This window comes from Elaeis guineensis, chromosome 7 (assembly GCF_000442705.2).
Source record: "Elaeis guineensis isolate ETL-2024a chromosome 7, EG11, whole genome shotgun sequence".
Lineage (NCBI taxonomy): Eukaryota > Viridiplantae > Streptophyta > Magnoliopsida > Arecales > Arecaceae > Elaeis > Elaeis guineensis.
The window spans coordinates 95,569,939-95,586,762 of NC_025999.2; the positions used below are offsets into that span (position 1 = coordinate 95,569,939).

Genomic DNA, 16,824 nt, shown 5'->3' on the forward strand with positions numbered 1-16,824 from the left:
TGTCGGATCAAAATGTTTTAAAATTTATCAAGATAAATTTTGATGATTCAAAGATGATAAAGATGATTCAAGCTATATCATCTGAATGAAATCTGGATGCTAAAATTTTGACGGCAGAAAGTTTATAATTTTTTGATTTGACCGTCTTTAATGTAGAATTTTCTAGAAGAGTCATAATTTATAAAAAATAAAATTATTATCAAAAATAATTCTATCATAATCATTGATTGAATTTGTGATGAGATAAAACATATTGATATTCATTTTTTTTTAAGATATTTAAAAAAATTTCATCGTCCATTAAAATGATCATTCAGTATATTTATCAAAAAATTAATAATATTATGGACTAAATGGCTTCTTTTATTGTTGGGGATATTGAAGTCAAGAGGATGTCTATTTTTGAATCCCGCAAAAGATTTTATATTTTAACTCTTTAAAACTGTTCTTGTATTAAAATAATATGATCGTATCAAAAAAAAATGAAAAAAAAATACTGTGCAAGAATACGCGGCATCCAATGGTTAGGAACTCAGAGTGTTCTGTCATATGGTTTACTGTGCTGATCTACGGCGTTGCCGTTGCGTGAAAGGTAGCGCAGGAGAGAGGATCAGAGGATAAAGAACGTGGAAAGACGCTTGGCTCTTTCCGATGAAAGGATAAGGTGACGACAATCTTAATGAAGAGGAGATGGACCCACCTCGGTTCGGGATCCTTATCTGGTTTCAAGTTTGCGTAACGGAACGGGGGACGCATCCCCATGCAATATGAGACTTTGAGAGTCGTGTTTGGGTATCGTGTGACGCGTGATGGAGCTACGCATGATTCTCACAGTTGAGTTTGCGTTTCATCATTGCCTGCAGTGGCAACACCCCAAGAGGGATGAAATATGTGAAAACCTGCCCCAAGGGGGAAATATTATTCCATCTCTTTTTCCTTTTTGCCCCCCGCCCCCCCCCCCCCCCCCCCGGCCCGTTGTTGGGGTCGATTCTATCCTTCGTTAGGTGCCGGCTAGTAGAAAAGAGTCGCATCCTGCATTGAATTTGACTTTGGCTTCTGATGTAGCATCTCAAACTACAATGGTTACAGATGGTATCGTGTAGCAATAGTAGTTGCTATGTTAGGAAAAGAGTGAAAGAAATGATACTCATTTATACATAATATATACCACCAAGCACTTGATGTGTAGGAGGATACAGATGTACTGATGTAAGCCAGTTACAACTAGTGTGAACCACAAATAGCCTTCTCTTACATAGGCATCCTGTAAAATTAATACCTCTCTTACACCAATACATACAGAGTTCAGGATTTTAAGTCCTTTCTATTCCTAAAGGGATGGTTGAGCCCACCTGGATTTTCCTGAAGACATGAAATCATGCTACAAATGTTTACAAAATTCCAAGCGGAGGTCGTAGAAGTTTCTGGGTGCGAGGATGGTGGGTAGCACAGTCAGTATGGGGAGAGAGTACAAAGGAGTGAAGCTATAGAGTGTTGGTAAGGGTAGAGATTGGCAGTGTCGTTTCCATTAGGCTTCCCATTTGCAGTTGCTCCTGAATTTCCTGCGGTTAAGGAGCTTGTCCAGTGCAGATAAAGGGAGAGGACTCAACCAATTAAAGGATAAAGGATAATACTGGGACACCTTGTACCCAAAATAGATGGATGCTCAGGTCAAAACTCGGCAAAGTGACCTTCAAAAGAGAAAATCATATACTGTCTGTCTTTCTGAAGCCAAGGAGCCATCTCGCAAAGATCACTCAACAGATTACATGTTTCTTTGGAAGTCATTCCTGCTTGAAATACACTACTTTTAACTGTATCAGAATCAAAAAAAAAAAAAAAAAAAAGGGGAAAAGGAAGAAGAATTTTGTCCGGCCAGAATGTAGCGACTGATGCGAACTTATGAGATGCATTCTTCAGCATCCCTTTCATGCAAACAGTTAGCACTTGATGAAAATGCACCACTCAAGATTCGCCACAAGCACCAAACCTCATTCTGGTACCATCTTAGTATCCAGTATATTTGGTACAGGTAATAGTTCAACGTTGGACACTTAGTACGCTCCCCATACCATGTATCAATTCCAGTGTGATATGCTATGCACTATATGCACTGGTATGGACCAGTGCAGTGTACCATGCATATTACCGGAGAAAGAATTCCAAAAATCAATCCACAAAAGTTATAACTTCCTTTAGCTCTCCTTGGATTAACACAAGAACAATAATACAAGGCTCTGTCTCTGAGTTGAGCATTTCTGAAATTTACTTTCATCCACTAGGACTTGATACTTAGAAAAGATAATGCAGTTAATCTAGACTTTGAGTCTAAATGTATGATACACTGAGTTCAGTAACTTACAACATTATAAATAACATGAATTGTTTCAAAAAATAGCCTTCAAGACTCCTGTTATTAACAATAACTCTGAAACCTTTGTGTTTAATAAGAACAAAGGAGTATCCCAAATCTCTCTAATCAATCTATTTCACTTTTTCCTCTCTAGATTAAATGTATGTGATTAAAACCAACAGACAGAACATATAAATGGGAAGGCAGAAGAGAAGAATATATATAAAAGAAAGAACCAAAGCGAGAATAGCAAATCACTTGGGGGAAAAAAAAATCAAGAAACGAAATAGAAAAGGGCCCACTCACTGATTTTACTAGCTCCCAACATTATTACCAGAAGGTTTATTCGGCTTTGATTTGGCCATATTAACAAGATCACCAAACAGCTTATCTTCAGGCTTGGGTGGCTTGTTGGACTGCTGCAGGTAGGAAGAGGACATAGGTGTCTGGTAAGAGGGAGTCATGTTCACGTATGTGCTGTTACCTTGCATGGAAAGCCCATACATTCTCTGAGAGAGCTCATTTACACCAGCATAAGGGTACATAGGTCTCCTCTGATCATAAAACTGAGCCTCTGGCTGCAGTCCATATCCATATACTGTCGGCTGAGTACCCTGCATAGGTTGTTGGTGCATTCCTGCCATCTGTCCTCCCAGCATTGTTTGAGAATATATACCCCCAAGTTGGCTGTTCTGCATTGGTGGAGGATACATGCCTCCAAACTGGCTGCTCTGCATAGTCTGCATTGGCTGAGGTTGCAGACCTCCAAGCTGGTTTTCTGGCAATGATTGGGAATGCATGCCAACTAGATTGTTGCCTGGCATTGGTTGGGGAACTATACCTCCTAGCTGACCACTTTGCATTGGCTGAGACTGCAAGGCAGGCAATTGGTTACTCTGCACTGTTTCAGTTTCCCAGGGTGGTGGGGGGAGAGCTCCAGCTTGATCATTTGCACCTGTCAGGAAAGATGATAGCAATCATAGGCCAGTCAATATGCATGTAGAAAATTCTTGAAAACATCATCCGAGTGGGAAACCTGTTTCACAAGAAACAGTTTTGGAATCGAAGTACACCCAAAACTGCTCCTTGTTATAAGTAACCAATCAGTAGTTTCATACAACACTTGCTTCATTCTGTCTCGACCCATAATTTAGCAGTGTCAATAAATAGGGATATTTAGCACGAAAAAGGTTTCAAGTAGGCAGCCTTACAAAAACATGTAGGCATTACTACAATCAACAAGCAGAGTTGAAAGTCAAAGGAGAAAAGTATTTACCATAACCTAGTGCCTGCTGCTGTGGATTTAAGCTCAGATCAACCTGACCATTCCATGTAGGACTTGCATGGTTCAATTGGGCTCCTTGATCATAAGCCGCCTGCTCATATTGAGGAGCACCTAAGTTTGGGACACCTCCATTAGGATAAAGGGCAGGCAGTTGTGGCTGTTGGGGCTGTGTCTGAAGCTGGGTTGCAGCAGGATATGCCTGTGATGCTGGAAGCGTGGAATGGGAACCAAGAGAGTTGGATGGATTGGCATTGCTACTGTTAGTGTTGTTCTGGGGAAACATGTCCACAAGAGCTAAAAGGTTCTGATCAGAAGCAGAACTGGCAAATGGTTCACTGACAGGAACAAGGGCCAGTGTATTCCCATTTTTAGGAGTATTGTAGTTGTCCCCACTAAGAAGGTCGATATGAGGATCAGTTTTTGCTGCTGGAGTTGCTGAACCATTAGATGCTAGAGGTGCAGGCAACGATAATTGCTGAAGAGGAGGCTGGCTACTTGTGCTTGCACCTGTACTGGACCTACAGATTTTTTTCACAAGCATTAAACATGGAAAATATGTTACTAGAATCAAAAGAAAAATCCTCTACTTAATTAGTGACTCATATTTGCAATGTAAGCCAAAGACAGCCAGGTTTTTCAAATATTTTGTCAAATGCTTTCATAAATCTAATCTTAAGGATAATCAATAAACTGCACATAAGAAGTCCAAGTTAACAAATTTCATATTAATCCAACTATGGTACATGCCTGTCTACTGGAAAACATGAGCATGTTCAGATCAACAAGAGTTTTGTAACCCTGAATAGCAGCTATTATGTTCTGAGTGAACCAACTATAATCCTGAGATGCTTGACATTGACACAACTTCATCACATGTACTGCATAAGAAAGAAATAAATGACTTAGAGAACATGGATTACCTATGATCTCGCTGTCCTGCAGAATCATCAATATCTACCAATGCCTGAAGTGTTTTGGGTTTTTCCACATGAACCGCAATTCCGGCAGCAATGGCATCATGTTTTGCTAGTACACGCTGCAAGTCATCATTTAAAGCAAGTCCTTGGGCAAGTAGTTCCTCATCCCTGCAACAAGTAACTAAATAACCTATTACACAAGTCAACAGACCATAATCATCTTTAAAGATAAACAAGTGCAAGGACTTTATGATACAATCTGACAAATGCTAAGTTCAGTATTGATAAATGATAATCAAAGAAAATGCAGGCATCAGACCAAAAGCATGACTTCTGGACAACTCTGTTGCAACAACAGCGGGGTTCTGTAGAAGAAAAAAGGTTAAAAAATGGAAAAACTATAAAGAAAGTATATAAGAACCAAAGGAGCTGAACTTTCTCCTTTTAGTTGGAAGACATAAAACAAAAGAGGGGGGGGCCATGCAGGATTTATCCAACATATGCAATCTTCGAAAATATTATCTATTTCCTTTTAAATCTATGCCAACATAAGGAAAAAAGAAATTATACAAAGACTTACGATGTTGTGTTCACAAGCTGTACCACTCTCTGTTTGTAAGTGCGGCACTGTTCAACTAGGTCAACGATTACCTCCTGCCTGAGTCCCTGCATATCAGCATTAACATGGCTCAGCAGTTGCGATTTTAATGATTATACCAAATTTGTGTTGAATAATCATTGGGCAAATTAGAGCATCGATATATTAATCAATAAACCAACACATGAACATGAAGGAACTCTTGAGTTTTGAGAATTAAGTCCGATAAAAATGCATCAATAAGCAGCCAAGTTAATGATTTCAACTGCAGAATTTTGGATATCATGATCCTTAAGAAAAAGGTGCATCCAATGTTTTCCAGTATTGGCATATATGGTTGTCAAATGGAAGTAAAAAGAAAAGAGTATCAATAATATTTTCTCAAAAATTTATTAAAAAAAAAATCAAGATATGATGAAAAGCATCATATTGCAGGATACCTCTCTGTTTCCAGGATCTAAAGCGTTCAGCATTTCTGCAAGAACATCCATGATTCCACGAGCATTCTGAATTTCTGTCAGACTGAGGAAACAGAAAATTTCAACCCAAAGCACAGAATTGGAACACAAAATGCTAATCCGAATTGAAGAAATTGCAGATAGAATTGCACAAATAATTGCATGATTCTAAATTAGGGAGGAATTTCTACCAGCTCAAGTGAGGAGAAGACAGCTTCTACATTGTAGAAATAACCATTGTTTTATTTGATTCAAAAGAAACATAAATAAGTTTTGGTTTCATATAACATACTTGACATATCATTGGATAAAATAAAATTTACTCAAGACATGAAGTGATCTAATATGGAATCTCTTTTACTAGCTCCAAGTTTTATCTTGAGTCAATATGAAGTCCAAGGAATCATAAGGTATCAACATGTTGATCACTTATATGTTCCATCAGCAATTAGTTCTTCTAGTTCCAAAGAAAATCCCTAAACCAAATTTTGCCCATCAGATGAAATATGTGGCAGAACAATATAGTAAAAGTTAGAATTAGAAGAATTGGCATCATAACTACTGATCATATGCATTTAGAAGTACTGTAATTTGCTTATGTAGTACATTCCAAAATGTAGATGCCAGAAGCTAGAACTGCACCTGAAAACAGGAAACTCGGATCCAACAGATGACCCAGGTGCTTCTTGTTGATAATCAGGATTTCGCAAAGACGGTGGATAGGATCTCAGAGGTTGTGTCTGTGGAGGAGTAAATATGGGTGTAGACCTCTCGGATCTCTGAGGAAATACAGCTCCAGCACGCTGATGGAGGGAGAAATTTTAAGAGAACGTTTAATTAGAAAGAGAGTTTTTTGGTAAGATGTTATGATTATTAAAACACGAACCACCACCATGATGATTCTCCCACACTCCCACACTCAAACAAGATAGTAGCCTTTGTGAGACAGTGCAACATATTTGGATCCTAGATATATATCGCACAACCTAGCTCAAAAAATATGAACAATAGTCTAACATACCAACAGCTCCTGGTAGGCTGCATAATATTGCGGATATCTTGCTCGTGGACCGCCAAAAGCTTCTTGCCAGGTATCTATTAATATTAAGATCTTCTCCTTGACATGAAAATCAGGCTGCAGAATAAAAAAGATCAGGATTAGTTGAGATTTCCATCATGAAGAAAAAAAAAGTAAGGAAAATTTTAAATTAAATATTTGTGACCTTTCTTTTCACTATCTTCACCATCTCATGCAGTATATCTTTCTCAGCCACATGCATATGGACTATGTCTCCACAATTTTTTATTACTGTTTCCAACAGCTGAAATATGATAAAGAGAACAAAAGCCTATATTAGTGTAAAATAATTATAATTTGAGGCCTTCAACCAATTTAAAAATGACCATAGAAACTAGTGATACTTCTGAAGTACTAACAGCCTTGACCAACAAATCTTGTTCAATCTATATCATCTGACTTTAGTGGCTATCAACTAGATGGTCGCCGTCAAAATGACAGGCTATCAACGAGTTGGTAACCCTTTGAATTGGTGCAAAATTTCCGGTCATTCCATCTTTATACAAGAGCAATTGCCAGCCCTAAAACCTTAAGGTCAATTCGCAAGCAGGAAAACCAAGAATTGTTCATTTTATGTGTTATGCTTATGCAGTCACTGAATGACACTTCAAGGTTCCGCTGGGTTTAGAAGCTCAATGCAACAGGAAGCAGAGAATTATATACCATAGATAATTATAATGTAAGAAATGGCAAACAATCTGAGATGTCAATTATCAGCCAAAGGGGCCAGTTATAACATAGTCCTTAGTATCTACTCAAATAAATAAAGAAATCTGAAGAAAATAATATCTTTCTTCCTCCAATTACTTGTTATGTTATTTGTTCTTTCCAAAAGAGGATCCTATATGTTTCACCTTAGCTTGATCACCTAAAAAACCATAGGAAAAAAAATTCTTCTTTGAAACACATGAGAACAAGTATTTTTATTTTTTTCTCAAAAAGAAGAAATTTTCTGTTTTCTAGAAAGGCAAAGCCCTTAAGATTAAGTACGTTCTCCAGGACTTTTTCAAGCCTATCCTGTTAAACAAATTTCAAAAAATATGGAAAAATGAAGTATGCGTATGCGTCTTAGCAGGCTTAAGCAAATGCAACAGCAACAAATCAAGCAGAGTTTTCTTCAAAATGCTAATAATTCTGACAATGCATGGGAATTCTTAAGAAATAAAACAATGGACATGGAAAAAAGGGGTACTCCCAAAAGACTAGCAAATGACAAATAATGCCCAAAGGTACTAGCAAGAATGAGGATGGAGGTGCTGCTATGATGGAGATCTTGGATAAAAATGAAAGGCTGAAAGTGATAATTGTTGCTAATTAAGATGATGGTGATATGGGTCTAACTATGCAAGGTCACAACTATCAAGAATGCTTATTAGAAAGAAAGGAAAAGCCCACAAGGGAAAAAAGGTAAAATACCATATACACACGAACAAAGGCATCATGTCATGGTTACTGAGAACAAATTTCTAGGAGAAAAATGATTGTGTGCGATGACCACTGCAGCTAAAGTGAAGCTTTCACCTTCTAAGCTGACTTCCTCTACTTAAATATCTCTGACACAGATTCTGTGGTGGTATGGCAAGCAAACTTCATGTTTAGGTAAATGAGATCCAGGACCAGTATGCAAGACATAGATCAGGCAAGAATAAGGTGTATGCATGTTGACCAGTGAGTACAGTTTAAATAAAATATGGCAAACTTAAGTATCTCATCAAGGAAGTACAAAAACCCGTTACAAGCAACTCCAAACAGTCAGTAATCTCAAAAACCAAAAAAATAAAAAATAAAAAAGGGGAAAAAGAAAAAAGAGAGGAGAAGAAATGAAGGCTATCTGTGGAACTTACTGTCAGTGCGAGAAGCTGAATTTTTGGATTCTTATGCCCAATACGTTTTTTGAGAGCTTTTACAGCATCTTTTGCTTGTCTGCAACCAAAAGCAAAAGAAGAAGAAGCATAATGATACACACAAGCTTAATAAGCCAGCATCACAAGTACGACTTTACATCAGAACATGAGAACTGCATATAATTAGAAAGGGATATACTTATGCATGCATAACAGTGTCTTTTATGCACATGTAACATCATTGATATTGTCTCTATAATCTCCATGATCGGTATTATGATCCTAGGGGTTAAATATGGGCATATTCTGGAGCAGAATCGCAAGGTCATAACCCTAGGGAACATATCACAACCTCATGCAATTCAGATTCTCGCCAATTGTGCAAATAGGCAGCTAAAGACATCATCAAGCACATTAGGTGTGCCAGTGTTGTGGTTTGGTTTTATAAGAAGGACAAAAGGTTAGTCCAAACTAAGAGATCGACAATAAGCTAGGAAGGTAATATGTGGGTATGGTTGCATATAAGTTCCTCCAGGTCTTGATCTAGAGATGGAGATCTCAATTCTTGCATATTCTCAACTAGAAGATTATGAGCATGAAGCTGTTTGGCAAATGAGGATATCTGACCTGAAAATCTCAAAATGATGGAAATTGTCTCAACTTCCACCTCACTAATGGGGAACATCCTTCAAACTATTTACAATGTTGTTGACAAAATAACTAGGCATCAAGTAGGATAAAGCCTTAATTATTTATCAAGGTATCTATTGCAGTCTAACCAAGTGTATGTTTGATGCTACTTTTTTTTTAAAGAAAAAAAGGTCATTTTGTAACTTTAAGGTAAAAAAGTACTTCCTAGAAAAATAACTCTGACAATATCTGAAAAGTGACTTTTAGGAGAAGCTAGCAAACTTAGCTTCTAGGTTCTTTTTTAGGAAGAACTTTTTAAAAAGCAGAAGCAACACCAAACATGCCCTGAGTAGCTTTTTACATTGGTTAGAGCTTGATCTAGGATTTCTTAACTTCCAATAATAAGAAGATTTCTCAGAAGGCATACTAGGGAGGAACTGCAAATAAACTTACAAAAAAAGCTCATAAGCTAAGGCAAGCTAACATCATTAGCATTTTTCATTTCATAGCTCCAAGCATGAGGTTTGTCAATAGTTCGATGAAGTGGACTTTTGCATTTTCAGTTTAAGTGTTTGCAACGTCAGGGTCATGGGTTTCTTTAATCCAAACCCCACAAAAAAAACCAGGTATACAAAATGACAGTTACCCTCAATAGACATTAAATTCTTGTTGAAAAGAGAATTATCCCTACTCCAACTATCAGTAAGTATCTTTGACATTAAATTCTTGTTGAAAAGGGAACTATCCCTATTCAAGTTATCAGTAAGTATCTTGCTAGTTCTGTTATCCTATATATTGCTAACAATCACTTAATTTTCTTAAGCTGTCTTCCAGAAAAAAACAGGCTAAAAATCAATTTCTGATGAAGGCACAAAGAACTTGAAGTGAAAGCACTTGATTTGTGTCATTGAAGATTTAAGAAGTGAAAGCATTTCGGCCAACCGGAAACTGCATTAAGATGAAAGCAGATATACTATTTATATTATATGGCACATTGATTATTCTAATATAAATCAATACATTGAAGTTGCATACGTGGTGAAATCAATTAATTTTGTATTTTGTGTTGAACCTACTCTTAAATCTTGCTCCTACTCATGCACCTGCCTCCCAAAGCTTCCACACCTCTTGCACAAGATATCTATATGATCACAGCAAAATTTATTACAATTAACCTTGGATCATATCGGTGTCATTTATTATCTTATCATTTTTTTGAATCACTCCATCAAGTAATGATCTAAAATTTAATAACAAAATAAGTAGATAACAGTTAGTATTTAAACGATTGGTTAGTATATAACAATGTGCTTCCTATAGTATATAACAATATGGTTTCTATGCACTTCCATACCCTTGATTTCTTTAACTGCTCAAATTTCACACTTCTACATCTGAATCTGCTCTTGCATGTACTCCTGATTCAATCAACAAGGATGGGCTGATAATAGGCATTGGAGTCTTTTTTTCTTTAAAAAAAAGGGTATATAAAAATAGAGCAAGAGAGCTAGGGGAGACAAAAGAGGGGCAAAGGCTTCTTTTCTTTTCTGATAAATCATCTCTCTCACAGCCACAAATGAAATTTGCATAGTAACCAAAAGACTAATAACCCTCACTTTGTCATGCTATCTCCTTTTTTCCCTAATTGACACTTCCTCTCAAAACCTCTTATCAATTATATTTAGCTAAATTATCTTAGAAGTACAAGTATTAGCAACCTTCTCCACCACTTTCATAAAGTGATCAAAAGCCATTCTCCAATAAAGAATCACAAACAATGAGACTTATCCCAGCTATGTGTAATCATCTCTATGAGGTCTAATTCGTAACTCATTTTGATTGAGGGCTGCATTGGTCATTGCCAACTAGTCCAAATCATATCACACAACTTCCATCAATATAATTCATTGAAAGGAATAGATCTAAGAGACCATGTAACAACAATATTCAGATTTAAACATATTCCAAGTTTTATATGTTATCTCCCGGATCTGTGAAGATTGTGTCCTGTTGATTTTGGGATAGATCATCATCCTTGAACCAGAAGACTTTGTTTTATCATGCTTGTTTCTCATGCATATCTTTCTCAGTTGTACAGAACGAAAGTCTGAAGCATATGCCTTAACCCTAGAGACATAGATCTTGCTACAGTAGGAACCCTTTCTCTAGGCTGCTGCTTTTCAAAACATTGCTGAAGCATTTGTTTGGCGCTTCACGGTGACGTGAAAAGGTTACACCAAACAGCCTTATGAGAATATCACAAAGCAATCCCTGCACAGGCACGGCTGTTATATCTTCTAAGACTGGCATTGATAAACGTCTCCATGACTACTCATTGAGATTCAGATGGGATCAATTCATTAAGTGCCAAAACTAGTGCTTGTTTTAAAAAATTTGATTCATTAGATTAGGACTCATCTAATGAGTGGCATGCATCTATTTTGGTACTACCACTTGCACAATTGACCAGCTGGATTGGATACTTGCAATGCAAATGATCACAAGAGTGGTGAAAGTTGGCATCACACCACTAGTTTTGTAATTCTATTAGAACTCTTTTATCACTGAAAATATAGGGAGAACTCAGGGTGGATTTATTCTTCTGTGGAACTAGGAGGGTATGCTGCTCAAAGTGGATCTCTGGAGGTTGGTTCCCTCGATGAAGGCCTTCATGTCTTCATTTCTATTTCACTTTCTTATTTCATATCAGGTATGTAACAGCTTGTTTCAGAGCATTGACCTGAACTACGATCACATAGCGAGGGACCTTGGTAATAATGCACAATAATTTAAAAATCACTAAGATACTTTTATAGGAATTGATAAGGGACGATAAAGATTTAGAGAAGAATTAGACCAAAACAGAGTTTAATTAAGGATATGGATGCCCTCACTGTGGAGAAGTTCAATTTGGCAGTAATGATGTTCAACATATCAAAGCTAATGAAGTTCGTGGGTGATTTATCAGTCAGCTAAAACGTGTCATTCAAGTGTCCTTTCATTTCTACGAGTTTCCATGATGAAAAGGCATATTAGAATCTTGTTATAAAAGGCAAACAAGTGACAATTTTTAAACAAAAAATTAACACAATGAAGACTCTGTATCTCGGAGGCTTCAATATTGATAGGCCATCTTGAGGTTGGAATATTATGTGCTTATTTTGTCCAAAAAAATATTATTTACTAGATTTAAGAGTTCTCAATTAAAGGCATCCAGGATCCAGCTATTTCTGGTTCTAACTAGTTTACTCATCAGTTAAGGTGGTTATTTGTAACAGGTTGAGTTGGCATCAGAATAGTTGTTGTGTTATTCTAGTTAAACTCTTGTATCAACGAAAATAGTATATAGTCAGACCAAATTTTGTTCTTTTGGAGAACTAGGCGGTCAATGATCCTAGAGGTGAACTTCGGGAGTTGGTCTCAAAGCAAGTTTATTGTCTTATTTTTCAAATTTTACCTTCTTTACTTGAATCTGGAACCTATCAGAGGAGCAAAGCTCCCACCTTTTCTCCTAGAATAAAAACTTTATACAATCTAACCTTATAATTTAAACTTATCCTAGAAAAAAAAATCCCACCTTTGTTGCTAAATATTACAAGCCAATGAACCAAGTTCAAGAACATCTCACAGTGAAACTTTAGAAAGTAATCGATTGGAAAAATAACATCCGGAAATGAATCAAGAATATCATGAATTTAACATGAAACACATCTCATCAAATGATCACCTCCAAGAAGTCCAAACCACAAGCGAGTATAACAGGAAATAGAAAATCATCGAAGAATCTGACAACCGAAAGGAACAAGGATGAATAGAATCGCATACCCAGGGTCGTGATTGAGGATATCGCAGATCTCAAGGTTCATCGCCCAATCCGGACCGATCAGCATGTCGCTCGTGGCACGCTCTACCAAAGAAGCCGCCATCTCTCCAACAACACGAAACGATCCAAAATTGAACGAAAAACCAAAAGCCCTAGAACGCGATGAAATCCGTCGCCTGCCGACGAGATCCCAACGAAGTCCGGCGATTTCCAAATGGTCGGACGAGATTGGAACCTAAAGAACCCCAAGAAAAGAATCCCAACACGCGAAGGCCGTCGAATTCGAATCCTCCTTTTAGAGAGCCGTCGGTGTTATTTTCTCCCCCTCTTTTTAATTTTTTATTCTAAAAACCCAACGAAAAAAAAAAAACATAAAAATCCTCAACCCTTCGAAAAAACACTCTCCTCTCGCGTTTTCTTTGTCGAAATTCTCTCCGATTTTAGAGAAATTATTGCCTGGACCAAGCCTAGGTAGACCAGCGCAACTCTTCGAGCTCGTGCACGGTGGATGACACGCAATCGGGAATTCGTGAAAGACAAGGGTTAAGGTGGCGTGTTATTTACCGTGGGATTTGGATGGTCTACATGGGTCCAGCCAAAAATTTCTCAGGACAGGTTCGACCAATAATATGCCTCCACGTATCGCGTTGGCAGACCAAAATCCTCTTCTTTTTTCCAAAATGACAAGTGTGATCGGCTTCGAGCCTTTGACACCAGCTGCAAAAAGATAGCAGGTTTTTTTTGGTAAATTAAAGATTACAGCTTTTACTTGGTATTCCAGTGGGTTAACGGATCACCAAAGGGTCTACGGTATGGATGGTAAAAGACGGTTGATTGTTCTTACCAAAAAAAAAAAGAAAAAAGACGGTTGATTGAGGGATCAGGATCATCAAAAATTGGTTGTTGGCAATTTGATTTTTTAGAATTTTATATTATATATAAAAGGTTCAATAAATTTCTGTCAGAAAACGTTGAGGACCACTGAATCTAGTACACCAAATTCCAGCCTGTACCTAGTAAAATAGATTTTTTAATAGTTAATAGCCAGGTTGAAACATTAATCTAATCCAACTTGTTCTCCCAGATATGTAAATGAGATGAAAACAGGCATCTGACGCCTCCACTATATCTATTTATATGTTATTGTGACAATTAGATCTAAAATACATCACCATATGTGTTCAACACAAGTTTGGCGACTAGTCTAAGCCAAATCATTAATTGGTAATATTCGGTGCAATAAAATATATTTGTTTCTAAAAGTATTTATAACGATTTTGTTGACGTTTATTTTAATAAAACAAGGTCCCGTTCCAGAGTAACTAACCAACCTTCAGTCTTCTGCACCTTGAAAACCCGTTCTTTTAGATTAAAGTACTGATATGAGTGCATAGTGTATGACTAATATTTATTTTATATAATTATTATATATCTATTATAATATGATAAGCAAGTGCAAGATTATATCCATAAATTATAATTAATAATTCAAATTTTTAGATCTCCATTTGGTGCAATAGTACTTGGGATGCTAATAAGAAAGAAGGATATCATTAGTTTCATATTGGTTATGAGTCAATGAAAACTCTAACTTGTATAAGAAGAGATTATCCTTCTCATGTATAATTTTTTTGATTAAAATTCAGAGAGCAAAATCGTAAGGTCCATGAGTCAAGTGGATAATATCTCATGTGCCAATTATGAGCCTTTGACTGTAATACTGGTGCCCATGCAGGTCCCGAATCTATAACTGTGATGACCTCCAATCTATACACACTCTTATTTAACCGAGAGCTGTATTGATCATAATGAAGGAAAGAACCTCCGGTCTATACACAAAATCCTTTTTGATCGGAGAAGGAGGGTCTATGGTACTAATAAGAAAAGAAAGTACATTAATTCTATATTGATTGTGAGTCAAAAAGAATCTAGTTTATATAGAAAAAAGATTATCCTTTTCATATGAAGTATTTTTGAATTGAAATCCAGACAAAAAAAATCGTGAGATCATGAGCTAGAGTAGAGCCATGAGCTCTTGACCACAACAATATTGATATTCGATACTGAAATAAATTATTAATAATGTCTGTAAATAAAAAAATATAATATCTTCCCTTATTTGGGAGGAGAGTTTATTAAAAAGTGGATTGGGTTGGCTTAACTCATTAGTTTGAGTCAAATATATTTTTTTTGTAAATATATATTTGTATGATAAAAAAACTATCCTAAAATATTATTTGTATAATTGAAAAAATTGCTTATCACCAGAAGCCCTCGTTTTTATAATGATTTTTCTCATCACAAAAAATTTTAATCATGACAAATATTTTCCATCGTCAAGAATTGAGTATAATATTTTATTGGATGCATGGTGATAAAATAATTTCATGATGACCAACAATTGATGTATAAACTATTTAATTATAATAATTAAATTTTCATCTCCCATCTATAATTTTGTGAAGATGTGATCACTTAAAATTATGATCTAGTGATCATATTTTTTGTTGTCACAGAAGATACTCAAATTTGTAGTCCATGATAACTGTTAATTATCATCACAAATTGGATTTTTTTCGCGACGAGAACCCATCTTATCCTAAATAACTCAACATACTAAAACAATTTTTTCCCTTGGAGGCAGAGAGTTTTTTTTTGGTTTAAAAAGATATTTGAAATATCTATCATTCCATTCATTACGTCCCATTATTACAAAATAGTTGACTTAACGGCCCTCAGGAAAGAATATTCCATAGCCAACTTTTTTTTTTTTTTGGGGTAAAACATAGCCAACTTCTTTGAAAGATAGAGAACAACATCAATTCCACGCCAACTGGATCTACGTTAGCATCCTATATATGTGCTTAATTTTCTCAGTTTTCAATGCAGTTGCGTTGGGGGAGCTGACCGCCACAGGAGCTCTTCACCCTTCACCTTAACCATCCTTCTCTTTTATTTGAACAAAAAGAAAAAAAAAATACAGGAGGTGTTTTGATTGGAATGAGTTGAGGGTTAGAATGGAAATGGGAATAGGTTCTAACAGTTTGATTAAGAGGAGTTCATTTCGGATTTCAATTCTGAAGTAGAATGGAAATAGTCCAATCTCCTTGAATTTCAATCCCGACTCTCTCTTAAGAATTCAAATCTCTATTCCGATTATGATCAGAAATCAAATATTTTTAGAAATATAATAATTTTAATAATTTTTATTTCAATTTTGATTTTAATTTGATTACGAATCAAATACTCTTTAGAATATAGCATATCCCATCTTAAGTCAGCACGTTGAGGAGTTTTGTCTGTCAAAAAGTCCAATGCTCTTTTGTCCACCATTACTTTCCAATACTTTCCAATCCGAAATGTTGGTTTGAGGAGATGGGAAACTCCTCCGCTTCGTATTTATACCATAACGAAATTCTTTGTTCACTATGGGTGATGTATAAAATACGATGTGGAGTGCACATCTTTATGTGATGGATCTACATAACTACCGCTTTTCAACAGACATTTAATGCCTACAGTTCTATTTTTTCATTTGAAAATTTTGAATGCCGAAAATACTCCCATCATTTAAAAAAAATTATCATATTTTATATCCATACTATAACATCCTATGTGCAGGAAGTCATAATTTTGACGTGGGATGTCATAACATACTACAGAATGTCATAATTTTTTCTAAAGAGTAGAAATATTTTCATCATTCAAAATTTTCAAACGAAAAAATGGAATTGCAGATATTAAATACACGTTGAAAAGTGATTGGACAAAAATACCTCTTCTATATTATGACATCTTGGACAATATTACGATATCTTAGGCTATATTATGACATCTT

General features: G+C 36.1%; 1 protein-coding gene across 1 annotated transcript; it reads right to left on the reverse strand.

Moving 5' to 3' along the window:
• Nucleotides 1–2,545: 2,545 nt before the first annotated feature.
• Nucleotides 2,546–13,360, reverse strand: LOC105048299 (TOM1-like protein 9). The gene is made up of 10 exons (XM_010927571.4): nucleotides 12,989–13,360; nucleotides 8,534–8,612; nucleotides 6,835–6,933; nucleotides 6,633–6,746; nucleotides 6,254–6,414; nucleotides 5,594–5,675; nucleotides 5,136–5,221; nucleotides 4,559–4,723; nucleotides 3,630–4,156; nucleotides 2,546–3,308 (listed from the first exon to the last, which is right to left on the reverse strand). The coding sequence occupies exons 1-10, from the start codon at nucleotides 13,087–13,089 to the stop codon at nucleotides 2,668–2,670; spliced, it is 2,055 nt and encodes a 684-aa protein (XP_010925873.1). The 5' UTR covers nucleotides 13,090–13,360; the 3' UTR covers nucleotides 2,546–2,667.
• Between the last annotated feature and the right edge of the window lie 3,464 nt (nucleotides 13,361–16,824).

Excerpts from the sequence above, each read along its gene's own strand:
- LOC105048299 (XM_010927571.4), bottom strand. The coding sequence starts at position 13,089 with ATGGCGGCTTCTTTGGTAGAGCGTGCCACGAGCGACATGCTGATCGGT. Across the intron at positions 6,747-6,834 it reads TGAAGATAGTGAAAAGAAAG|CCTGATTTTCATGTCAAGGA; the intron begins GTCACAAATATT and ends TTTATTCTGCAG. Across the intron at positions 5,222-5,593 it reads TAGATCCTGGAAACAGAGAG|GGACTCAGGCAGGAGGTAAT; the intron begins GTATCCTGCAAT and ends GCTGATATGCAG.